The sequence below is a fragment of the Schistocerca nitens genome, unplaced genomic scaffold (genome assembly GCF_023898315.1).
Source record: "Schistocerca nitens isolate TAMUIC-IGC-003100 unplaced genomic scaffold, iqSchNite1.1 HiC_scaffold_465, whole genome shotgun sequence".
In the NCBI taxonomy this organism is placed as follows: Eukaryota; Metazoa; Arthropoda; class Insecta; order Orthoptera; family Acrididae; genus Schistocerca; species Schistocerca nitens.
In genome coordinates this window covers 3,244,956-3,272,060 of record NW_026045998.1, presented here as the reverse complement: position 1 = coordinate 3,272,060, position 27,105 = coordinate 3,244,956, and the positions used below count along the sequence as shown (strand labels likewise).

At 47.7% G+C, this 27,105-nt stretch overlaps 1 protein-coding gene across 1 annotated transcript in view; it reads right to left on the bottom strand.

Moving 5' to 3' along the window:
- The window catches only part of LOC126232177 (cell surface glycoprotein 1-like), an 87,672-nt gene extending 64,289 nt beyond the window's left edge, over positions 1-23,383 (bottom strand). Inside the window, exon 1 of the mRNA XM_049942474.1 lies at positions 22,151-23,383. Coding sequence (XP_049798431.1) covers positions 22,151-23,383 — 1,233 coding nt within the window. The remainder of the gene's footprint in view (positions 1-22,150) is intronic.
- Positions 23,384-27,105: the final 3,722 nt, after the last annotated feature.

The following is a 27,105-nucleotide window of genomic DNA, read 5'->3' as shown; positions in this document are numbered from 1 at the left end:
ACCGCGCAGCAATATTCTAACACAGGACGAACGAGTGTAGTGTAAGCTGTCTCTTTAGTGGACTTGTTGCATCTTCCAAGTGTCCTGCCAATGAAACACAACCTTCGGCTCGCCTCCCCCACAATATTATCTACTCGTGTGGATCACCTCACACTTCTCGTTATTTAGCGTCAACTGCCACCTCCCACACCGTACAGCAATCTTTTCTAAATCGCTTTGCAACTGATGCTGGTCTTCGGATGACTTTACTAGACGGTAAGTTACAGCATCATCTGCGAAAAACCTAATAGAACTGCTCAGATTGTCACCCACGTCATTTACATAGATCAGGAACAGCAGAGGTCCCAGGACGCTTCCCTGGGGAACACCTGATATTACTCCTGTTTTACTCGACGATTTGCCATCTATTAGTACGAACTGCGACCTTCGTGACGGGAAATCACGAATCCAGTCGCACAACTGAGACGATACCCCGTAGGCCCGCAGCTCGATTAGAAGTCGCTTGTGAGGAACGGTGTCAAAAGCTTTCCGGAAATCTAGAAATACGGAATCAGCTTGAGATCCCCTGTCGATAGCGGCCATTACTTCGTGGGAAAATTTGAAAACTTAATAAACCACGGAATAATGTAGATACAGAGGTACAAATTAACAAACATGCTTGGAATGACGTGTGGTTTTATTAGAACTAAAAAAAAGAAAGTTCACAAAATGTCCGTCAGATGGCGCTGGACAGCAAAACGTCGGTGACTGGTACCGTGACGGGTGAGAGGTACGCCGCACCATCCCCAGCCTGGCTGATAGACACCTGCTGGAACGTACCATGTTTATGCAGGATGGCGCTCCACCCCATATTGCCGGACACGTGAAAGACCTCTTGCGCGCGTCGTTTGGTGACGATCGTGTGCTCAGCCGCGACTTTCGTCACGCTCGGCCTCCCAGGTCCCCAGACATCAGTCCGTGCGATTATTGGCTTCGGGGTTACCTGAAGTCGCAAGTGTATCGTGATAGACCGACATCTGTAGGGATGCCGAAAGACAACATCCGACGCCAATGACTCAACATAGCTCCGGACATGCTTTACAGTGCTGTTCACAACATTATTCCTCGGCTACAGCTATTGTTTAGGAATGATGGTGGACATATTGAGCATTTCCTGTAAAGAACATCATGTTTGCTTTGTCTTACTTTGTTACGGTAATTATTGCTATTCTGATCAGATGAAGCGCCATCTGTCGGGCATTTTTTGAAGTTTTGTATTTTTTTGGTTCTAATAAAACCCCATGTCATTGCAAGCATGTGTGTGTATTTATACACCTCTATCTACATATTCCGTGATTTATTCAGTTTTCAAATTTATACTGACTTGTTGATCACCCGGTACACAGGGACAGCACGTTCAGCGGCAGTCACTGCTCTCCAGGTGACTCTGCCATCGCGTCGACAGTTTATATCGATAGGAGGTCGGTCGTCAGAATGTACTGGCTGCTCAGTGTAAGCAGAAGCACGCTCTACTGTGGGGACCAGCTGAGTGGAGCGGGGCAGTCGCCGACACACAGACCTCGTATTCGGGAGGAATCAGCTTGCTCTGCCCGGCCTTCCTCAGTCATTTCGAACAAATGCCGGCGCGGTTCCTCCGTCGAGGCCACGGCGACCACTCGCCCTATCCCCGTAAAAGCGTACCGAAGAACCGTATTTTATCGCATAAACTGCCGTCTGGCTTATTCCCCTCCAGTTCGATTTTCCATCAGTAAAAAGTTACTTTACAAATACCGCACATACTTACCTGTCGTGGTTCGTTCTTACTGCAGCGACCCTCAAATGACTCGACAACGGACAACGAGAGACACAGCGGAACACGGCATAAAAGTACTTCCGTTGTCACGACATATCGCACATTTGAAAAGTGTAGTTGCAGACATATTTCTAGGTCATTTTGTTGAAAGCCGTCACGATGTCGAAAATTTTTGGAGAATGAAAATTTCGTGTGTAATAAACTCAACTCGATCTGTTCCTCGAAAAGACGACGGCCCAGGTCGATTCTGTGTCCCTCGACTTGACGAAGGCATTTGACACAGTGCAGCACCGCTGTTTACTGGACTCCAGACTTCCTTCCAGATAGCCGTACACGTCGCTGGTAACGGAACAAAATCTCTCCACAGGTAAAGCTAATTTCCGGAGAACCCCGAGGAAGCGTGATAGGACCGTTACTGTTTACAGTGAATATAAATGAAGTAGTAGCAATGGCCGCAAGCTGTCGGACAGTGTTAGCGGGTGACGCGGTTGCCTGTAAGGAAGCAGCGCCGCCAGGAGGCTGTGTCGACGTGCAGACGGTCGGGGAATGGTGCAGGCCCTGAACGTGAACAAATGTTACATATTTCGCATACATAGGGAAAGGAATTCACTAATGTATAGCTACACTATTCGTGACAAATTACTGGAAACAGTAATATCTAGCAGTAACTATCCAGAGCGATCGCAAGTACAATGAACACACAGTGGGAAAAGATGGAGATACAGAAGAAGACTGTAACTCGTCCGCCAAGGAAGTGGCTTACACGGCGACCGTTCGGCCGAATCTCCAGTAGGCCGTCTCGTTCAGAGGTCTAGAACGCTTAGCAGGTAGAAAATGCGACGGACATTGGCGGGTTTCGCCACGGGACCGTTTGGGTTACAGAGGTGGCCAGTAAACTGCACTCGCAGACGCTAGAAGAGGCTATGTGCGTCGTCGACTCGCCTCACCAGGCCGGGGTTTTCCAGTAGTGTAGGGGCCAGCCAGGAGCCAGGGAGAGGCCCTCGCGCCGGTCCTCTGCTGCCGTAGCACCATTAACGCCAGCTTTCGCCACTTGTCCTGGCGGATACGTTCGCCGTTCGTCTCACACTGATATGTGCTGTTATTGCACGCAGTGTTGCTCGTCTGTTAGCACTGACAAATCGGCGCGAACGCCGGTGCTCTCGGTCGTTAAGTGAAGCCCTTCGGCCACTGTGTTGCCCCTGGTGACAGGTGAAGCAACTCTCGACACTGTGGATATCAGAATAGTGAATTCCTAACGATTTCCGAAACGGAAGCTCCCGTACGCCTGCCTCCAGCTGCCATTTCGCTTTCAAAGTGTGTTACTCCCCACCGTGCGAAGTTTTCAGACGGCTCACGTGAGCACAAACGGCAGCTCGCCCTAATCCACTGGCCTTTCGTACCTCGTGTGTGTGAGTGTGTGCCGCTATCGCTGTCTCTCGACTTTCGCGACCTCAGTGTACCACATCCTCCCGCATACGTCCCGCCAAATGGCGAGGATCGGAGAAAATTCGAGCAATGGGAGCCAGTACAGAGGTTTACCGACAATCATTCTTCCCAGGCGACATTCACGAGTGGAAGGGGGGATCGGTTGGCGAAGTACCCTCAGGCGCACACCGTTAGCTGACCTGCTGGCTACTGATGTAAATGTAGGTCCAGATGGCGGCGTGGCATACGGAACTGCCCTTTGTTTGTCAGTGCCGTGAGAGGGACGGCGAGGGAACGAACGAATGAATGAATGAATGAATGAGTGAGTGAGTGGAGCAGCGTCCGCACAGTGGCGTCCAATGGTGGGTGCGGGGCGCGCGCGAGTTGCAGCCCGGCCCGTAGTGTTTGCGGCCTGCCGCAGGGCGTGGCTCCACCGCCGCCGGGCGTCGAACCCGGCACCGCGGAAGTGTGGGAGGAGTGGGGGAGGTGTCCGGCAGTGCGCGCGGCGCTAGTCCTGCGTCGCAGACCGGAAGTGGCCGTCAGCGCGCCGGAAATGTGTGTGTGTGTATGTGTGTGTGTCGGCCAGGTGTGCGCGCACACGTGCTGGCCGCGCCTACCCCCGGCACGTGATCGCAGCTTCCTGCGCGCAGCCACGTCACATCCGGCGGCTCTTGCCTCGTCTCGTCTCGTCTCGTCTCGTCTTGTCGCCCAGCCCTCGTGCTCCCCTCGTAATCTCCAGTTCGGTTAACTTTATATACTTTTATTATGTAAGCTAATTCTTAATTAACAGTATTTAGTGGAAAATTTGGAAGAAAGGTTTTCGAGGCATGTCATTAATGAAAATAACCGACGGTCGTGAGTTCCTCATCGTAACAAAAATAATTAAATCGAAGCTGAACTTTATACTCCTGAGCAATCTTACGTAAGTATAGTTAGTGGCGTCGTGACGTAGGAACAGCACCTAACGCACACTTTAGAGTACTTCACATCACACGTGACGGTAGTCGGATAATAATCAAATAGTAGACACGTACAACATATTCTATTAATTTTCAAAGATCAATTATAGTAAGATTGTTTCCTGGCTGTGGACGGAAACCTGTCGTTAAGTTATTCACCGTAACTCTGACTGTCGTAGCTGTAGCGAGCAGAAAGATGGTTTTAATTTACTCGTCGGTAAGGACGGTCATTTACCGAGCAGTTACACTGACATTTCTTTGTAATAAAAGTTATAAATTATGCCACAAGCTATAAATTACAAACTGTGCTTTGACTGTGAAATTCAGTGCCCGAGTTACGTAAAGTTTTACTACAAATTTTTTTATGATGAAAGTTACTCTATTTTTAGGAAACGAATTAATACTGGCTTTTGCATCATTCTATTTCTGACATTATTCGTACTACAGCCAAAGATTTCATTATTGTTTAATTGCCCAAAAGTTGGAAAAATTATGTTTTGATAATGTGATAAATTAATGTTCGTTACATTTTCAGTTCATTTTCGCCATTATCTCGGTTCGTACAAAGGGATAGGATCGATACTACTCGGATAACGACTTAGCAAAATTATTTACGTGACAATATGCACGAAAACAGTGTTATTCAAACAAAAATTCCAACTACGCTGGTCTGTCTATTACACTTCTAGTTATAAAAAAAGTAGATCTTACTTTATGATGCCGTTGATTTGTCGAGCGGCTTCATTTAGTGGTAAAACAGGGCACAGGTTGATCTTCTTGCCATATCGTAGCAAATACCAACGGTCCACAGTACTCTCGATGTTATGTGAAATACTCTTGCTGCGTTTGTACTGTGCCCAATAAACGCCATACAATTAGCTTGCCCGTGTTAAACAACCATTTCAGTTTTCGCTGCTCCGCACTTCGGAAACATGCTTTTAGTCTCCGCAGTTTTGCAAAGCCACACCGGCGGATCCACACAACCGACGACACCAATTGTCTCCTTGCGACTCCGAACTGCTACTGCTTTTTGGCGCGCTCGCTCGTCCAGCGATAATGCATTTACAGTTTATTACACTCTCTGACAATAGCTTTTCCCTGCGTAGGCCAGCGTGTCTACTTACAAAACGTTAACTTTCCGCGCGTATTCTCTTTCGTACATAACAAACAGCATTTGTAACTTGACAACATATTCACGAGAATAATATTCAGCAGAACTAATAAAACAAACTTCGTAAAACACGTAGAAAATGTACGATCATCCACAGAGGCGATATAAACACAGGCTTGCCGTAGCGAGACTCAAAATCCAGCAAACATAAACGCGAAGTATACCTGTTGAAGGAAGCAGATAAAAATTCGCTCGACGCCTTCCTGAGAGACAGTCTCCACTCCTTCCAAATGAACAGTGAAGTGTAGACCGGATGCGGCTCGAATTCAAAGAAACAGTATAAACAGCATTTGAGAGTTAAACCACAAGAAACAAATGACTATCGGTGTCGTAAGTGTAGCCCGCCCAATGATAGTAAGTACAGGATGGAATGTAATGTTTTTTAATCGTTATTTGTGTTTTTTTTAATTTATGTAGTTTCGCTATTGTGTAACTATTTACCGGTGGCTCAGTATAGGACACCGTATGTCTCAGACGTCACATTTTCTTCGCATAAGCAACGGCTTCAGTCCGTATCAGACTCCTGCTTGTCCTACGTCACACTTCGGACTGATGTCACCTGTTGTTATATGGTATATAACTCTGTGGTGCTACGTTATCAAATATCTTACATTCGTTCCCGATTCTCCTGTTTTGCAATTTTTAGTGCTGCAGATGACTATGTAATAGTCGAAATCTAGATCTGCTATAATAAAACGGCGGATTTGGCGATCGATTGCTGTTCTTTTCTCCATTGTCTAAGAAAACGTCTCTTTTGATAGCATTATTGTTTCTACTTGCACGATTTCTTCTGAGTTGTCATCTCTCCTTGTGTTACTTAATCTGTTTTCCTGTTTGTACAGCATTTACTTCTATCTGCTTGACTTTTCTTGCTCTCTCCGCCCTCGTTTTATTTCTTCCGGATTTTTTGCCTCTCCCTCTTTTGCGTCTTCACTTACTTTTTCTATTTTTTGTCTCCCTTTTCCCTGGTCTACTTTTTCGGCTCCCTCTTTTACTTGTTCCATGTACTCGTTCAACTTTCTCTGTCTCTCCGTTCTACTTCCCTAGCTACCCCTACTGCCTTCTCCCCTACTTCCTGGTACTCCACAGCAGCCTAGACAGCAGAGAGAGTAGCCGTGAGAAGTGCGCCCCCGCCGCTACTAGTGTGTCCCGGGAAGTGCCGTTTAGCCTCTGCCCTCGTGTAACCGGACTCCTGGGGTCGCCAGGAAGCGGGCACAACTAGACTAGACCAGACCACCTCTCCCCGTGCGGAATACATCACAAACTGGCGCTGCATTACAAGCGAGCGTCGCTATATATAAACAGCTGCTGGGGGAACATTGCAGTGGGGTCTCCGGATAACCAACCGATACAGCCACGTGTTAATTAACAAGGATAAAAAAGCGATACAACACATCCCTATTAGACCAGACGACAGCCAATCAGTGCATGCAGTCTTCCTCGTCAGCCTAGCATCTAGTGCCTTCCACCTGTTATTCTTTTGAGGTTAATCGTCACATAAATTTTACATGTCTCTTCGTGGATGACAGCTTCACTGTATTTTCAACTACGCGATACTCCATCTGCTCAAAATGTTTAAAAAAATTTTGGCATGCCACAAAGCTCTCGAGTGGCCGGCCGATGTAGCTGAGCGGTTCTAGGCGCTTCAGTGCGGAACCGCGCTACCGCTACGGTCGCAGGTTCGAATCCTGCCTCGGGCACGGATGTGTGTGATGTTCTTAGGTTCGTTAGGTTTAAGTAGTTCTAAGTTCTAGGGGACTGATGACCACAGATGTTGAGTCCCGTAGTGCTCACAAGGGAACCTCCCCATCGCACCCCTCTCAGATTTAGTTATAAGTTGGCACAGTGGATAGGCCTTGAAAAACTGAACACAGATCAATCGAGAAAAGAGGAAGAAGTTGTGTGGAACTATGAAAAAAATAAGCAAAATATACAAACTGAGTAGTTCATGTGCAAGATAGGCAACATCAAGGGTTAGCGTGAGCAGCTGCGGACCAAGAGGTCTTTGATTCAAGTCTCCCCTCGAGTAAAAAATACATTTTCTTTATTTTCGCAAAGTTACGATCTGTCCGTTCGTTCATTGACGTCTCTGTTCACTGTAACAAGTTTAGTGTCTGTGTTCTGCGACCGCACCGCAAAACCGTGCTATTAGTAGACGAAAGGACGTGCCTCTCCAATGGGAACCGAAAACATTTGATCGCAAGGTCATAGGTCAACCGATTCCTCCACAGGAAAACACGTCTGATATATTCTATACGACACTGGTGATACATGACAGGAATATGTTGTCGACCCACCTAACTTGTACACTTGGCGAATGGGTAAAAAGATTCATCTACCTTGCCCTATTTAGGTTTTCTTGTGGATGTGATAATCACTCCCAAAAAAGTGATGAAAACATGAGTTTGTCACATAAACTGCAAGAAATGAATGCAATAGTTTCACAGTCGCATAGTTTTCCCTGTGCTCTGTCAAAACATATGTTTTTAACGTTTTCAGATTTTTCCGTGTGTAGAGCGTCAAATCCTGCAAATGTCCAAGCAAATCTGAACATGTCCTGGAATTTTGGAGAGCGAAGTTGATTATGTGTGAGTGCCTGAACTCTGATAATTGTCTGAAAATAAAAAATTAAACTCTTCACTCGAGGGAAGACTTGAACCGAGGGCCTCTCGTTCCGCAGCTGCTCACGCTAACCACGGGACCACGGCGCTCCTGAGCTCACACTATCCATGAATTTGCCTATCTTGCGCATGGACTACTCGGTTTGTATATTTTGCTTATTTTTTTCATAGTTCCACACAACTTCTTCCTGTTTTCTCGATTGATCTGTGTTCAGTTTTTCAAGGCCTATCCACTGTGCCAACTTATAACTAAATCTGAGGGGGGTGCGATGGGGAGGTTCCCTTGTCAGAGCTATTTGAACCAAAAGTTCTTGGGAAAAGTTTTGAAGGTATTTACTTACGTCAGATCGAAATAACGGGAAACTACTTTTGCACCTCAGACTAGATTTTACGTGCACAAAATTTTTGCGTGTGATTCGGTATTACATCACGCGGTTCCGACAAGCGTTGCTATCGTAACGACAGCTTTACAGCACGTTTCTGCGTCCTAGGTCACTTCATAAATTACGTTTTCGTCTCGCACCGGATTTAACGTGTACAAGAGAGGTAACATTGAACCGAACGGATAGAGATACCGAGAACATTTGCAAGGTTGTTGGAAATCGGGATCCTAAGAAAGTCTCGTAAAAAAATTTCAGCCGTTTGCTGTGTGTGTACCCTTCTTGGAATCCACAGGTCGGTTTTGGTATTCGAAAACAATGTTTTTTCGGGTTTTCTCGGGAACCGCCCACGGATTAGATGATACCTCCATAACTCACTTATGGCGTGTCTGTAGCAGAAAGAACCAGACGATTTGGTCCATTAACCTAAGTCGACTGACAGCGACGCAGTCCTTCTGTGTAAATGGTCCCTAGCGCAAGGGCTGACCAAAACACGAGACCCTACCTTTCTGTCACCAGCAGAACGCGAGGTATGAGACCCCCCCCCCCACACACACACATACACAGAAAAAAACCGTTTTTACGCGCGGCTTTTTGGAAGACATTGCATGGCGAATCCTATGGCATGCGTAGCGGTTAACGAGCGAAAATAGAGAGAGTTGTCAGAAACGAGACGCGATCCCACGTTGTTATGGAAACACAGATAGATGAAAGAATAGCACGCGAGACGCTGCGTCACACGGACACTGCACAGAACTGCCCTACAAACGTGTACCGTTGGGCACGTGTGACGCAGTGGAGGGACTCTGGATAACGCACCGTGAAGCGTGCGTCAGCAACGTGCCGATGACGAGAGCTGCCGGGAAGTGAAATCGTGTGTATGGTCAGTGTTGACGGAAGTGGCTCCACAAAGTGACAACAATTCAAAGAATCAGGAAAAGTACTGTTATAACGTAGGCCAATTAGCACAGGCAAAAATGTGGAGTTGCGTTTGAGAGGAAACGTTTTGGAACTCGGGAAACTGCCACTTAACGCCAGCCGTATCTATAGTTAAATATAACGCGATATTTACTTATTATGTTGTAGAAATTCTTCCAATCCGTATGTGGCATACAGCAAACCAGTGCTTAACAGTATTGGTTAAAAACAGTCTTGGTTGCAATTTTATTTTTTATTTTTCAGCTACACGTTTCGCCTTATTTAGGCATCTTCAGGTTGGTCTTAATTTTGTATTTCTTAGAACGATCCTTTAGACAGTGTAGCCAAAGGTCATCGTCGAGTACATCAGGCCAACATCGCCTTCCTTAAACTCAGTAAAAGCTTTTCTAGATGGATGCGAGTGACTCTGAGACCTGCATAACGCGTTCACGTTCACAGGAGCATAAATGCTTACTACCTAAGCCCCATCTTATTCTATTATTTGCTCCTGTGAATTCTCAAAGTCATCAACTCAGGCAGGGGAAAAACAAAACGGATAAAAGAAGTTGAACAGGACCTCAGACAAGCACACATAACAGTAAACGATGCAGAAAATAGAAAATAGAACATCATCAAAAAACATAAATTTGACACCACAACACAGATGAGACCAGGATGCAAATGGACAGCGGAGCGAAAGAAACAACACAGTCAACACATGAAGAAAATTTGGGCTCAGGAAAAACATAAACAAACAATCATCATAAAGAAATTCAAGTTCAAACGCTCTCTTTAAATTGGAATAATCGAAAATAATAATAATAATAATAATAATAATAATAATAATAATAATGGAATAGCAAGCAAAAGTGGGCCAGTAGCCTAATGTTTCTGTGCTTTCTAAAACTCAGTAAATATTTAACCAATTGACAAACTGCCTATTGGCTTCTGTCTCGGGTTCTTCGGCCGACGTTCATCTAATGATTTTTCTGACGTTTCGCCAGCACGAGTGGCTGGCATTGTCAAAGCTTCACCCTCCATTGCCGGGTGAAGCTTTGACAATGCCAGCCACTCGTGCTGGCGAAACGTCAGAAAAATCATTAGATGAACGTCGGCCGAAGAACCCGAGACAGAAGCCAATAGGCAGTTTGTCAACAAGTGGCCACGAAAGCCTTAACAATTTTGTATTTAACCAATTTCTTCATGAATAGCATATATCGGATATAAACAAAGACATAGACGAATAAATATGTTTATAAGCATGCTGCTACCGTTTTTTCGTGTAACTGTGGAGTACTTACGGCCTGACGCGATCGATAGTAATCGGCCATTTTGACCTCCAGTAACTCGTGTACTACTCAAGTTACATGCCTGTAACTCGTACCAGTTTAGGTTTACACTAATAGCTTTCTAAAGACACATAGATCGAAGAAATCGGATGAACCGTTTAGATTTTGGAAATTCGTTGCTGCGTGTTACTTGTACGATTTTCAGTCAGATACTAAACTTTAAACTAGTAAAGACTTGCTGACCCCCCAAACTCTGTTCCGCCTGAAAGCCAATAAATAATCACATTTTGGATGTTAAGTTCAATTTCTTATTGGGAAATATAAATTAAAAAAATAAATATTTCAATGATTCTGTATTGTTTGTTTTTTGTGCATAGCTTCCACTGCTCAATTAAGTACCTTGTGATACACGACATTTTCTGTTTTATTACAAGGCGCAAGAACATACAATGCAGACGGTCTGACCCGTGAACATGCCACATATAATTAACCGTGTGAAAAGCACGGATATTCCAGATTTAAACCGCAAACTTTCAAGGATCGGCCTTGTGATTTGTTAATGGTCACGGCGAATGCAAGACGGATCGGAAATTGAAGTCTTTTTAAACTCAAACGGTATATCGGGATCCTCGGAATGAGAACTTCGTCACCTTCGAATTTTCCTTTGATTAACGACGCGTAAATAACATAGTTCGTCAGTTTACTTACCACCAAACGCGTACCGTTGCACAGTTTCGGCCGGTTTGTGTTTCGAAGCACGGCTACTAGGGAGCCGACCATTAGGCGTAAATTGTGCGGTGGTAAGCCAGGCACATCCGAGGAGTTTAAAAACTCAGTTCGATAGTCGGTGGCTTCATCTTCATTTGTTACACTGTCAATAGATTTGAACGAATGCATTTTACCAATGGTCTCATTCTGAATTATCTACACGTCGATCTCTGTCGTTCGTTCGACGATTTCGCACTCGCAACCGAGCCGTTTCACGGGCTGCCTCACTTTGCTCTCGTGATTGAGAAGCATCAAGTCGAGCCATACTAACGCGGCGCTCTTCACGGGCAGTTTGTTGCTCTTCTTCAGTCCTTTCCTACGCAATGTTTTGTATCCTTATCGCATTACGGCTTTGTCGAGAAGTATTCGATCGTCTCGGTCGTGGCATTTTTAATGGTGATTCGAAGAAAATACAAATTATTTCTTTAAATTTTTAATTAATGATACTTACTGATGCTTAACCGTACACGGTTAGCTGGCATTTGCGTTTTGCTATTCCATGCCAGATGCGTTTTTGTTGTGTTGTTGTTGTGTTGTTGTTGTGGTCTTCAGTCCTGAGACTGGTTTGATGCAGCTCTCCACGCTACTCTATCCTGTGCAAGCTTCTTCATCTCCCAGTACCTACTGCAGCCTACATCCTTCAGAATCTGCTTAGTGTATTCATCTCTCGGTCTCCCTCTACGAGTTTTACCCTCAACGCTACCCTCCAATACTAAATTTCTGAACCCTTGATGCCTCAGAACGTGTCCTACCAACCGATGCCTTCTTCTAGTCAAGTTGTGCCACAAACTCCTCTTCTCCCCAATTCTATTCAATACCTCCTCATTAGTTATGTGATCTACCCATCTAATCTTCAGCATTCTTCTGTAGCACCACATTTCGAAAGCTTCTATTCTCTTCTTGTCCAAACTATTTATCGTCCATGTTTCACTTCCATACAAATACTTTCGGAAATGACTTCCTGACACTTAAATCTATACTCGATGCCAACAAATTTCTCTTCTTCAGAAACGCATTCCTTGCCATTGCCAGTCTACATTTTATACCCTCTCTACTTCGACCATCATCAGTTATTTTGCTCCCCAAATAGCAAAACTCCTTTACTGCTTTAAGCGTCTCATTTCCTAATCTAATTCCCTCAGCATCACCCGATTTAATTAGACTACATTCCATTATCCTAGTTTTGCTTTTGTTGATGTTCATCTTATACCCTCCTTTCAAGATGCTATCCATTCCGTTCAACTGCTCTTCCAAGTCCTTTGCTGTCTCTGACAGAATTACACAGCCATCGGCGAACCTCAAAGTTTTTATTTCTTCTCCCCGGATTTTAATACCTACTCCGAACTTTTCTTTTGTTTCCTTTATTGCTTGCTCAACATACAGATTGAATAGCATCGGGGAGAGGAACCCTCACTTCGCTATACCACGCTTTATAGTGGCCGACCGGGATAAAAAGTATCCTATGTCCGTCTCCCGGTTCTAAGCTACCTCTGCACCAATTTTCAGCCAAATCGGTCCAGCCGTTCTCGAGTTATAAACAGTGTAACTAACACGAATATCTTTTATATGTATATAGATATTGAAAATCTGATTACATCTTCAGAATCGTCGTGCAAATAATGGCAATGGACATGTTTCCTTTTGGGGTATCGCGATTCACCTGGCTACTATTAATTTCTATGCGAGCTGTGTAATGTCTGCAATTAGTGTGTCACAGAGTCCGCCTTCATCGGCACTCGCAGCCGTCTCCTTCATCGACACAGCGCCACCTCGGAACTCCCAGCCACGCGGTCCGCCCGTTGTGCGGCCTCAGGCGGTCGCTGACGAGCCGCAGATTGCCGAGCGGTGCCCACAAACTCTGAAACTGAAATATGTTTCCAGGGCGCCGCAACCCGACTGTTACACGTTTATCGTCGGGACCCAGTTCGAGGTGGGGCTCACCACTCAAGACAATTCTACTCCAGTGACTGGGATACCAGGTCCGACACGTTCCTCGTCGGGACTCAGTTCGAGGTGGGGCTCACCATTCGAGACAATTCTACTCCAGTGACTGGGATACCAGGTCCGACACATTCCTCATCGGGACTCAGTTTGAGGTGGGGCTCACCATTCAAGACAATTCTCCTCCAGTGACTGGGATACCAGGTCCGACACGTTCCTCGTCGGGACTCAGTTTGAGGTGGGGCTCACCATTCAAGACAATTCTACTCCAGTGACTGGGATACCAGGTCCGACACGTTCCTCGTCGGGACTCAGTTTGAGGTGGGGCTCACCATTCGAGACAATTCTACTCCAGTGACTGGGATACCAGGTCCGGCACGTTCCTCGTCGGGACTCAGTTTGAGGTGGGGCTCACCATTCAAGACAATTCTACTCCAGTGACTGGGATACCAGGTCCGGCACGTTCCTCGTCGGGACTCAGTTTGAGGTGGGGCTCACCATTCAAGACAATTCTCCTCCAGTGACTGGGATACCAGGTCCGGCACGTTCCTCGTCGGGACTCAGTTTGAGGTGGGGCTCACCATTCAAGACAATTCTACTCCAGTGACTGGGATACCAGGTCCGGCACGTTCCTCGTCGGGACTCAGTTTGAGGTGGGGCTCACCATTCAAGACAATTCTACTCCAGTGACTGGGATACCAGGTCCGGCACGTTCCTCGTCGGGACTCAGTTTGAGGTGGGGCTCACCATTCGAGACAATTCTCCTCCAGTGACTGGGATACCAGGTCCGACACGTTCCTCGTCGGGACTCAGTTTGAGGTGGGGCTCACCATTCGAGACAATTCTACTCCAGTGACTGGGATACCAGGTCCGGCACGTTCCTCGTCGGGACTCAGTTTGAGGTGGGGCTCACCATTCGAGACAATTCTCCTCCAGTGACTGGGATACCAGGTCCGACACGTTCCTCGTCGGGACTCAGTTTGAGGTGGGGCTCACCATTCAAGACAATTCTCCTCCAGTGACTGGGATCCCAGGTCCGGCATGTGTACGGAGGCGCCACTGACGACAGTGGGGTACCAACCTCGCTGTCGCCAGCGATATGGCTCGACAACCAGGAGAAGTGGTCTGGGGCGCCGTTTCATTTCATTTCAGGACCAATTCAGTTGTCATCTTCAGTATCCTTACAGCACTGCAGTACGTCGGCGATATTCCACGAAGTCCATTTTGTTGCGCATCACGGTAGAACCGTACCGGGCTCACATTTCGGCAAGATAACGGCCGCCCCCACACCGCGACAGTTTCTGCTGCCTGTCTCCTTCGTGCTTATCAAACTCTACCTCGGCGAGCAGGCTCGCGTAATCTCTCCCTAGTCGACGACGCTTAGAGCATTATGGGCAGGGCGGTGCAACTAGCTCGGAGTTTTGACAACCGGAACCGGCAATTGGACAGAATTTGCCACAATATATTGGCTCCAGCCCCGGACCTGCCTGCTCCGTGACCTTTGTCAGTTTCCCGAGGACGGTACCCCTTCTCTTGTTTATCGTCAGCATTTGCTGCTCTATGCGCACAAATGAAGGATGCCACATTTATTTACACTGATGGCTCAAAAACGTCGTTTGGAGTTCGTAGTGCCTATATTGTTGGCGACACCCCCAATCGATTTCGGCTTCCCGACCAGTGTTGGGTTTATACTGCGGAGCTTTACGCTGTTCTCCAGGCTGTCCAATACATCCGCCGCCATCAGCGGATACAGTATGTTATCTGTTCAGATTCTCTCGGCTCTCTCCTCAGTCTCCGAGCTCTCTACCCTGTCCACCCTGTGGTCCACCGGATTCAGGACTGTCTGCGCTTGCTCCACCTGGGGGGCGTGTCTGTGGCGTTCCTCTGGCTCCCGGGACACGTTGGTATCTGTGGAAATGAGGCGGCCGATATAGCGGTCAAGGCTGCAGTCTCTCTTCTTCGGCCAGCTATTCGCACGATTCCCTTCGCCGATCTACAGAGTGTTTTATGTCGTCGTGTTGTTCTTTTATGGCACACACATCGGTCGACACTTCCCAATAATAAATTGCGGGACGTGAAAGCCCTTCCTTGTGCTTGGACCTCTTCCTCCCGAACGCGTCGTCGGGAGGAGGTGATTTTAGCTAGACTCCGGATAGGGCACTGTCTTTTTAGCCATCGGCATCTTTTAAGCGGCGATCCTCCCCCACTCTGTCCCCACTGCTCTCAGCTGTGGACGGTAAGACACCTTGTACTCGAGTGCCCCTATTTTACTCCGTTACCCGCACGTCTACAGCTGTCGCCTGATATATCTTCCATTTTAGCAGATGACACGCGCTCAGCCGATCGCATTCTCGAGTTTATTAGTGCCTCTGAGATGACGTCAGTCACTTGAAGTTCCTTTTGGGGGACAAACAACCCACCTTCTATAGTGGTTTTTTAAGCTTTCCTTCTGTTTTTAGCGTCCCCAATTTTTTGAGTTTCGCTCCCATTGCAGCTGGTTTCCAGTTTCGTTCTTTTACCTTTTCCTAAGTGACACACCGGGCGCTAATGACCGTAGCAGTTTTGCGTCCTAAAACCACAACAAAACAAGAAAAAAAGGACATACAGCAATAGGTGTTGAGCCCAGTAACTGCTTGCATAACTGCCAGATGTCGACCAGCACGTTACTGCCTCGCTCAAGTTGGGAAGAATAAATGATCCAGTTTTGTGAGTTTGTAGTCGTTCGTTCTTGTCTTTATGTACATCATTTCTGCCGATTTCCGTCCCATTTGGATAATTCCTTTACTAGTGTGACTTTGTTCGTTCTTCTTCTTCTTCTCCTCCTCCTCCTCAGAATGTACATCGTTATACGACAGACAGTTATGCAGACAGGACGCCATAAGATGTGCATTCCTGACAGACTGGGTTTTGCTTAAAGCGGAGCGCAAACTACCCGGACCGTACTGATGCAGTCTGTGGCAATGAGAGAATTTAGCGAACATTGCGGGATGTGAGGTCGTGCTCCGAGAAACCCCTCACTTCCTGACGTTTCGTCCAAGACTGCGCCGGTCATCCTCAGAGGCGCTCCTCCGGTGAGTGTTGCCGACTGACCGGTCGGACGTCCGAAATCGGCTGTAGCAGAGCGTGCTCTCCAGTCAGGAAAGGACGAAGTGAACTTCCCTGAATCAGAAATTCTATCTAATACGGTATATTATTATCCAAATTTGTAAGCATCTGGATAATTTTAATAGGAAAGACGAGGCAATGAAACTCGGCGACATACGGACACTAGCTCTCCACAATCGCCAGGCAGTTTCATCTTCGGCAAGACGACTGTCGATAGTTGTGTTTTATCTCTAACATGCATCATCTCTGCTCGTGACGAGCTATTTTGACCACGCCCCCCTCTCAGACAGTATTTATGTCGCTGTCGGACCGGTCAGTCGGCCAGACTCGTCGGAGGAGCGCCTCTGAGGATGACCGGCGCAGTCCCGGACGAAACGTCAGGAACTGAAAAGTTTCTTGCAGCACGACCTCACATCGCGAAAGGTTTAGCAGGAGGTATGTCATTCGGCACTGAAAGCCTTCATTCTGCGAACAACTTAGCGACTTGGAACAAACTTTGAACGTAACTTGAGACGCTTTCCACCCGGATTGTGCCTCTCACGCTTAACGTCAAGTATTTAACGCGGTGACTCATTTCTAAAGTAAGCATAGAAAATGTTGTCGGGAAGGCTAACCAAAGACTGCGTTTTATTGGCAGGACACTTAGAAAATGGCCCGCATCTCGTGGTCGTGCGGTAGCGTTCTCGCTTCCCACGCCCGGGTTCCCGGGTTCGATTCCCGGCGGGGTCAGGGATTTTATCTGCCTCGTGATGGCTGGGTGTTGTGTGCTGTCCTTAGGTTAGTTAGGTTTAAGTAGTTCTAAGTTCTAGGGGACTGATGATCATAGATGTTAAGTCCCATAGTGCTCAGAGCCATTTGAACCAACTTAGAAAATGTAACAGACCTACCAAGGAGACTGCCCACACTACGCTTGTCTGTTCTCTTTTAGAATACTGCTGCGCGGTGTGGGATCCTTACCACATAGGACTGACGTATTACATCGAAAAAGTTCAAAGAAAGGCAGCACGTTTGGTATTATCGCGAAATATGGGAGAGTGTATTAAAGAAATGATACAGGATTTGGGCTGGAAATCATTAAAAAAACGGCGTTTTTCGTTGCGACGGAATCTTCTCACGAAATTCCAATCACCAACTTTCTCCTCAGAATGCGAAAATATTTTGTTGATACCGACCTAAATAGGGAGGAACGATCATCACGATAAAATAAGGGAAATCAGAGCTCGTACGGAAAGGTATAGGTGTCATTCTTTCCGCGCGCTGTACAAGATTGGAATAATACAGAATTGTGAAGGTGGTTCGATGAACCCTCTGCCAGGCACGTAAATGTGTCCGTGTAGATGTGCTTGCAGCTTTTTCTACGCAGGAGTTAGTCTTTAAAGAGTCTGGTTGCGGGTACTAGTGTCTGCTGAACGTCGACTTTGACGCTCTGTCACGTACGGAGCTCCCGTCTCTAAGTAGCGACGAAATGTCGTCCGCTTTTGAGCTGCTAACTGATTGTGCGCATCACAGTCTAGGGGCGAGGAGGTGTGGACGTTGGCAGGGCGTCGAGTGTGTGTGTGTGTGTGTGTGTGTGTGTGTGTGTGTGTGTGTGTGTGTGTGTGTGTGTGTGTGTCGGCGTGAGTCAGACGCGAGGGCGTGGACCCTGCGTGCACACGTGCGCGCCGCGTGCCGTATTGATCAGCCACGTGCGAGGACGGGCCGGCTGGCCACTGTCGCCGTGACGTCACTCGGTGGCTGCGCCGACCCCGGCGTTGATCGTCGGCTGCTTCCGAACCTCCCTGCCAAAGAGTTTACTCTCCACAGGTTCACCTGTCGGCGCGGGGAATCCCCTCCGTCACGAAGTGGCGCATCCCTCACAAGTGTACCGGACACTAGAGAACAGCGCTGCAGTCTAGACGCTGTATATAAGACGTATGTAAGATGCAGTCAAAGGAAGAGAGTACGTAAACTCTTTATTATTTCTTAACACTAATCGCCACAACTGTTAATACATACACTCTGGAGAAATGTCTTCGGCTGTGTGCACAACCGTCATGGCACAGAGCACATGTTCAGCAGAAGCAAATCGAAGGCACGAAACTCTTTATTTACTTTTTAATACACACGTCCATATCGGTAAGACAATACTATCGAAATGGAAGAGGATGTAGATGGAAATGAAATGGGAGATACGATACTGCGTGAAGAGTTTGACAGAGCACTGAAAGACCTGAGTCGAAACAAGGCCCCGGGAGTAGACAACATTCCATTAGAACTACTGATGGCCTTGGGGGAGCCAGTCCTGACAAAACTCTACCATCTGGTAAGATGTATGAGACAGGCGAAATACCCTCAGACTTCAAGAAGAATATAATAATTCCAATCCCAAAGAAAGCAGGTCTTGACATGTGTGAAAATTACCGAACTATCAGTTTAATAAGTCACAACTGCAAAATACTAACGCGAATTCATTACAGACGAATGGAAAAACTGGTAGAAGCCGACCTCGGGGAAGATCAGTTTGGATTCCGTAGAAATGTTGGAACACGTGAGGCAATACTGACCTTACGGCGTATCTTAGAAGAGATTAAGGAAAGGCAAACCAACGTTTCTACCATTTGTACACTTAGAGAAAGCTTTTGACAATGTTGGCTGGGATACTCTTTCAAATTCTAAAGGTGCCAGGGGTAAAATACAGGGAGCGGAAGGCTATTTACAATTAGTACAGAAACCAGATGGCAGTTACACGAGTCGAGGGCCATGAAAGAGAAGCAGGGGTTGGGAAGGGAGTGAGACAGGGTTGTAGCCTCTCCCCGATGTTATTCAATCTGTATATTGAGCAAGCAGAAGAAAAGTTCGGAGTACGTATTAAAATCCATGGAGAAGAAATAAAAACTTTGAGGTTCGCCGATGACATTCTAATTCTGTCAGAGACAGCAAAGGACTTGGAAGAGCAGTTGAACGGAATGGACAGTGTCTTGAAAGGAGGATATAAGATGAACATCAATAAAAGCAAAACGAGGATAATGGAATGTAGTCCAATTAAGTCTGTTGATGCTGAGGGAATTACTTTAGGAAATGAGACACTTAAAGTAGTAAAGGACTTTTCTATTTGAGGAGCAAAATAACTGATGATGGTCGAAGTAGAGAGGATATAAAATGTAGACTGGCAATGGCAAGGAAAGCGTTTCTCAAGAAGAGAAATTTGTTAACATCGAGTATAGATTTAGGTGTCAGGAAGTCGTTTCTGAAAGTATTTGTATGGAGTGTAGCCATGTATGGAAGTGAAACATGGACGATAACTAGTTTGGACAAGAAGAGAATAGAAGCTTTCGAAATGTGGTGCCACAGAAGAATGCTGAAGATTAGATGGGTAGATCACATATCTAATGAGGAGGTATTGAGTAGAATTGGGGAGAAGAGGAGCTTGTGGCACAACCTGACTAGAAGAAGTGATTGGTTGGTAGGACATGTTGTGAGGCATCAAGGGATCACCAATTTAGTATTGGAGGGCAGTGTGGAGGGTAAAAATCGTAGAGGGGGCCCAAGAGATGAATACACTAAGCAGATTCAGAAGGATGTAGGTTGCAGTAGGTACTGGGAGATGAAGAAGCTTGCACAGGATAGAGTAGCATGGAGAGCTGCATCAAACCAGTCTCAGGACTGAAGACAACAACAACAACAATAACAACCGTAAGACCAGATCAGTAAATCTCAGAGGTCACGCAACGTTCAGTACACGAAAATACAACATAAAAGTAATAACAGATAAAAATAAAAGGTTTATGAAGCCGAAAAAAGTCAAGTGCTAAGTTTAAATAAATGCAATCAACAATATAACATAAGGATCAGCTTAATTTTTCGAGTAACTCCTCAACAGAATAGGAGGAGTGACCCAGGAGGAATCTCTTAAGTTTAGACTTCAAAGGGCGTATTACTGCTAATATTTTTGAATTCTTGTGGTACCTTATTGAAAATGGATGCAGCAGTATACTGCATACCTTTGTGCACAAGAGTTAAGGAAGTCCGAAGTAAATGCAGGTTGGATTTCTGTCGAGTATTGACTGAGTGAAAGCTGCTTATTGTTAACAACAAACGACAGTGAACCAGAGAGAGAGAGAGAGAGAGAGAGAGAGAGAGAGAGAGAGAGAGAGAGAGAGAGAGAGGTGGGGGCCATTGTCAAAATAACCAGAGTAGTGAACAGGGGGCTGACAAGAGGTTCACGAACTTGCGCCACGTACTGCCCGAAGCGCCTGTTTCTGAGCCAAGAATATCCTTTCAGAATGGGAGAACTTACCCCAAAATATAATACGACACCACATAAGGGAATGAAAATAAGCAACATAGACTAATCTTCGCGTCGAACGGTCACTTTCTTCAGATGCCGTTCGAGTAGTAAAAATGGCAGCATTAAATCTTGGAACGAGATCCTCAACGTGGGCTTATCGATGTACACTAACAGATTTGAAAGTATCGTGGTGTAATAGCAGATGGTTAAGAAGAACAAGAAACGGATGATTTTTGTGTGCGATGGAGCTCAAGACGGATGGAATTTGAAGCATTTTTACGTAAATCAACCGAGCTATCAATTTGAAAGTATTATTCCAGTCTAGGATCAGTACGTGGAAGCTATCGGTAAGGGAGAGCGTAAACACCCCTAAGGCTAGAGTGTTCCGCACTTAAAAACCGGCTATAATGTTTGATTGCTCGAGTTTCCGACCTACCAGTCGTATGGAATGTAGCGCTGTCCATATTCCAATGTGAAATATATTTCGAGCGCATGACATACATCCTTCTTCCCGGTTTCTCTACGATAAACTGTGTTATCGAACCATAAAACGAAAACTGGTACAATATAGCTTTCTGGAGACGCGTAGTGTCCGCTGTTCACATCCAGTCACGGTTCAGAAATTATACTACGCATTTATCGGCCCTATAGAAAAGGATCGTTAGTAACGGCGAATACAGCTTACAAGGGAGCAGATAAACATGCGAAAATTAAGTCATTGCGTCACTAACTCTGTAAACAGCACATCCGTCAAATAAATGTATACACGGGGATTACAGTGCCTCACAAGCACCTATCGCTAACTTAGTTATGAAACTCAAGTCTCGATTTTACACTCGAGATCCGGCAGGGGATGGAGTACATCGCATAAATCGTAGTTTGTTTAGAGGAATGTGTGACATTTCGTTAGACACGAGATGGGACTCCTCTGATGTCCGACAGGTTTTGCCGTTAACGATCGCAAGTAGACAGTGCTCTACATCACATACAGAAGACGTGGCTGTATACGAGTCGAACGGAGGCTACGTCACGCGACTGACGCAGCCTGACGGAACGGCGGATGAAATTGACCTGCAGCAGCTTCTCGCTCTCTAGAGTGCATCATCAGTCCAGCATCGAGTCCGCCACCCCGTCCACTCTCTGTTGTCCTTTGACGCAGATGTGCGCAAGTTTAGAGACGGACGGTTCAGCTACAGGAGTCAACTCGCGTGTGCCTGTGGTACTGAGCCGTGCGCGGCTCGTGTTCCTGCCGTTTATTGTTTGTCACATTCTGTTACGGTACTGCCGCCTCGTTTCCTTACTCCATTCACTGGCGTCACCAACTTGCTGCCGTGAGCGGCAGTAGCAGCGCGTGCGGATAAATGGACGGTCGTGCCGTCTCTGGAGCGACCGACAGTATTTCGGGGTCGTCGTGTGTCTGGCAGTCAGTTCGGGACGGACCAGCAGTGCAGTCGGGGGAAAGAGGCGGCGACAGTCAGTGCTCGCCGACCGCCTGGAGATTGGAGCGGGGCGACCGTCGGTTGTTCGGTTGGTTGGTCGGTCGGTTGTTCGGTTGGTTGGTCGGTTGGTCGGTTGGTCGGTTGGTCGGTTGGTCGGTTGGTCGGTTGGTTGGTCGGTTGTTCGGTTGGTTGGTTGGTTGGTTGGTTGGTTGGTTGGTTGGTTGGTTGGTTGGTTGGTTGGTCGGTTGGTCGGTTGGTTGGTTGGTCGGTTGGTTGGTCGGTTGGTTGGTCGGTTGGTTGGTCGGTTGGTTGGTCGGTTGGTTGGTCGGTTGGTTGGTCGGTTGGTTGGTCGGTTGGTTGGTCGGTTGGTTGGTCGGTTGGTTGGTCGGTTGGTTGGTCGGTTGGTTGGTCGGTTGGTTGGTCGGTTGGTTGGTCGGTTGGTTGGTCGGTTGGTTGGTCGGTTGGTTGGTCGGTTGGTCGGTCGGTTGGTTGGTCGGTTGGTCGGTCGGTTGGTTGGTCGGTTGGTTGGTCGGTTGGTTGGTCGGTTGGTTGGTCGGTTGGTTGGTCGGTTGGTTGGTCGGTTGGTTGGTCGGTTGGTTGGTCGGTTGGTTGGTCGGTTGGTTGGTCGGTTGGTTGGTCGGTTGGTTGGTCGGTTGGTTGGTCGGTTGGTTGGTCGGTTGGTCGGTTGGTTGGTCGGTCGGTTGGTTGGTCGGTTGGTTGGTCGGTTGGTTGGTCGGTTGGTTGGTCGGTTGGTTGGTCGGTTGGTTGGTCGGTTGGTTGGTCGGTTGGTTGGTCGGTTGGTTGGTCGGTTGGTTGGTCGGTTGGTTGGTCGGTTGGTTGGTCGGTTGGTTGGTCGGTTGGTTGGTCGGTTGGTTGGTCGGTTGGTTGGTCGGTTGGTTGGTCGGTTGGTTGGTCGGTTGGTTGGTTGGTCGGTTGGTTGGTTGGTCGGTTGGTTGGTTGGTCGGTTGGTTGGTTGGTCGGTCGGTTGGTTGGTCGGTCGGTTGGTTGGTCGGTCGGTTGGTTGGTCGGTCGGTCGGTCGGTCGGTCGGTCGGTCGGTCGGTCGGTCGGTCGGTCGGTCGGTCGGTCGGTCGGTCGGTCGGTCGGTCGGTCGGTCGGTCGGTCGGTCGGTCGGTCGGTCGGTCGGTCGGTCGGTCGGTCGGTCGGTCGGTCGGTCGGTCGGTCGGTCGGTCGGTCGGTCGGTCGGTCGGTCGGTCGGTCGGTCGGTCGGTCGGTCGGTCGGTCGGTCGGTCGGTCGGTCGGTCGGTCGGTCCGTACGGGTTGGGGTGGGTCGGGTTCGGTGGTCTCATCATTCGACGTGTACTTGGTACTCTGGCCAGCGCCGCAGTTGGAGTGTGGGGTGCTGCTAGCGGGTGCTACGAAGTTCGTCGCCCGCTGACCTTGGAGATGAAAGTTGAGTCCTCACTTAACCTACTATCGAGCCTCAGCTGTTTACATTTCTTCGTTTCATCGTGGTTGTCTCTTTTGGGACATTCCCACGAGCAACGACGTGTGTGTATTCGAGTCAGCTTAGATTCCAGCCGTCTTGCTGTGCAGTTTAACTTAACTTAGTTTATTCCTTCTTATCGAAGCTGACCAGCGGTATCTTCTACCTTGTGGCCGTTGACGTTCCGGTTACCTGCACCGGTCTTTGACGTAACTTCATCGTGTTGTTGCTGTCCAGCGCGGTGTGTAATTCGACAGCTGAAGTGTTGTCGGTCGTTGTGGGCGCCAATATTTTGGGTGTGTCGTCGTATTGACATCTTGTGGTCGTTTTGCTGGTTGCGTGGAGCGGAACTGATTTTGTGGATTGGTCTGTCGGCTGTCTGTGGGTTGGGTTGCCACCAGATTAAGAAGTCGCTGGACAGGCTGCCTGTCTCACCTAAACGGGCGTTAGTCTTACAACCCCAGGCCGACCCTTGGAAACTTGTGACAGCCGTTCCTCGTGTTTGGGTTTTAGTTATTTGGTTGATGTGTGGCCTTCAGCCGAGTATCAACATGTCTTAAATAAATGTTCTTGTCTTGCCCTTAAGGCATAAGATTGTTAAGCTTTTGTATGGGGTCTTCAGCCGAATTTTATATGAAATGTTCTAAGATCAGGCCTTCTGCCTTTTGGTTGCTTAATATGCGGCCTCCAGCCAAGTTCCATCAAAATTAAATTAGTAAGGCCTTCAGGCTGCTTACATTGAGCATTTATAAAATATTTTTGGGTGAAACCTCCAGAAGGACCTTGTATTTAAAGTTCTTGGTTAGGTGTAGCGTCTCGGATTTTGAGCGTGGCCTTCAGCCGATCTGACGTTAATCAGAGCAGGTCGATTGCAGTTTTCAGTGTTTCGCATCATTGTTGTAATATTGTGTGTCGATAAACAAAGTCTGTATGTCGAGTGCAACTCACAGGAACTCACTTTGGCCTCCTTTCCACAACCTCATCCGCTCTGTCCTGCTGGCCCAGGCACCTCAGTAGACGTACAGCACAACGCTCCTCGACGGAAAGAAAACTGGCTGCTTCCCCGGTTCCCTTCGCTTCCGTGTCGACGTTTTCTGGGATTCCTCTCGCTGCCGCTTACTTGTTCGCATGTGCAACTCGTTCTGCGCCAACCAGATGGTACGCAAGTACTTCCTCGATTCTCCCCATTTCGGTGAATATTCGATCAATTTAAACCTATTGCGTCGTCATTTTTTCGCAATTCTATGCAGTTTGTCAGATGTATCCATGTGATCGTGACGTAACCTCTCGTTCTGTGTTTTAAAATTGCTTATACACCACTGGCCACTGAAATTGTGGCACCAAGAAGAAATGCAGATGATAAACGGGTATTTATTGGACAAATATATTATACTAGAACTGGCATGCGATTACATTTTCACTCAATTTGGGTGCATTGAACCTGAGAAAACAGTACCCACAACAACCACCTCTGGCCGTAATAACGGCCTCGATACGCCTAGGCATTGAGTCAGACAGAGCTCGGGCGGCGTGTACAGGTACAGCTCCCCGTGCAGCTTCAACACGATACCACAGTTCATCGAGAGTAGTCACTGGCGTATTGTGACGAGCCAGTTGCTCGGCCACCGTTGACCAGACGTTTTCAGTTGGTGAGAGATCTGGAGAATGTGTGCTGGCCAGGACAGCAGTCGAACATTTTCTGTATGCAGAAAAGCCCGTACAGGACCTGCAACATACGGTCGTGCATTATCCTGCTGAAATGTAGGGTTTCGCAGGGGTCGAGTGAAGGGTAGACCCACGGGTCGTAACACATCTGAAATGTAACGTCCACTGTTGAAAGCGCCGTCAATGCGAAGGTGACCGAGACGTGTAACCAGTGGCACCCCATACCATCACGCCGGGTGATACGCCAGTATGGCGATGACGAACACACGCTTCCAATGTGCGTTCACCGCGGTGTCGCCAAACACGACTGCGACCATCGTGGTGGTGTAAACAGAACCTGGAATCGTCCGAAAAAATACCGTTTTGCCATTCGTGCACCCAGGTTCGTCGTCGAGTACACCATCGCAGGCGCTTCTGTCTACGACGCAGCGTCAAGGGCAACCGCAGCCACGGTGTCCGATCTGATAGTCGGTGCTGCTCCAAACGAAGTCGAACTGTTCGTGCAGATGGTTGTCGTCTTCGAAACGTCGACTCGGTGATCGAGACGTGGATGCACGATCCGTTACAGCCGTGCGGATAAGATGCCTGTCATCTCGACTGCTAGTGATACGAGGCCGTTGGGATCCAGCACGGCGTTCCGTATTACCCTCCTGAACCCATTGATTCCATATTCTGCTAACAGTCATCGGATCCCGACCAATGCGAGCAGCAATGTCGCGATACGATAAACCGCAGTCGCTATAGGCTACAATCTGAGCTTTATAAAAGTCGGAAACGTGTTGTTACGCATTTCTCCTCCTTACACGAGGCATAACAACGACGTTTCACCAGGCAACGCCGGTCAACTGCTGTTTGTGTACGAGAAATCGGTTGTAAACTTTCCTCGTGTCAGCACGTTGTAGGTGTCGCCACCGGCGCCAACCTTGTGTGGATGCTCTGGAAAGCTAATCATTTGCATATCACAGCATCTTCTTCCTGTCGGTTAAATTTCGCGTCTGTAGCACGTCATGTTCGCGGTGTAGCAATTTTAATGGCCAGTAGTGTAGATGTAGCACAGCTGGAAGCAGTGATCGGGAGGCGTGGTACAGCATCCACTGTGCTGTAGAGTAGGCGTGGCCCCGGGGGGCGTGGCCACGTGACCACGTGATCTGTGCGTACTCGCAGTGCGTGTCCGCCGCCTCTCCAGCAGGCTGCAACGAGCAAAGCAACTGACGCCGCGTGAAGGCGGCCGAAAGCGAACCGCGTTGAAAATGACTCCGCGCTGCACGCGAGTTGAGCGGCCGAGGGAGGCTGCGCGCCAGCCTGGAGGCGCTGACACGTAGGCCGAGACACGGGAGCCCGTGTGGCGTACGTTCAATTTGTGCACGTGTCGACTCCTAACTGGGTGTTGGCGGCTACGTGCACGTGATTGCTCTCCTATCGACAGTGTCTCTCTTCCGTTCCACTCTCGAACGGCGAGCGGGAAAAGCGAGCAGTTTCTCTATGCGAGTCCTGATTTCTCTGATTTTATCGTCACGATCATTTCGCCCTGTGTAGGGCGGCGTCAACAAAATGCTTTCGCATTCGGAGGAGCAAGTTGGTGGTAGAAATTTCGTGAGAAGATTCCGTTGCAACGAAAAATGCCTTTGTTTTAGTGTGTCCCACCCCTCCCCAAAAATCCTGTATCATTTCAGGGGCACTCTCTCATATTTCGCGACGATACAAAACGTGCTGTCCCCCTTCGAACTTCCTCTGTGTACTCCGTCAATCCTATACGCTAAGGATCAGTCTCTTTAGTAGACCGAAGTGTTCTGCCAATAAATGACAGCTTTTGCTTCGCCTTCTCCACAACATTTTCTTTCTTATTTCCAATTAAAGTTGTTCGTAATTGTAATTTGTTCGGACAGGACTGATTCATCGTGTAAGCCAAGTTTACCAGAT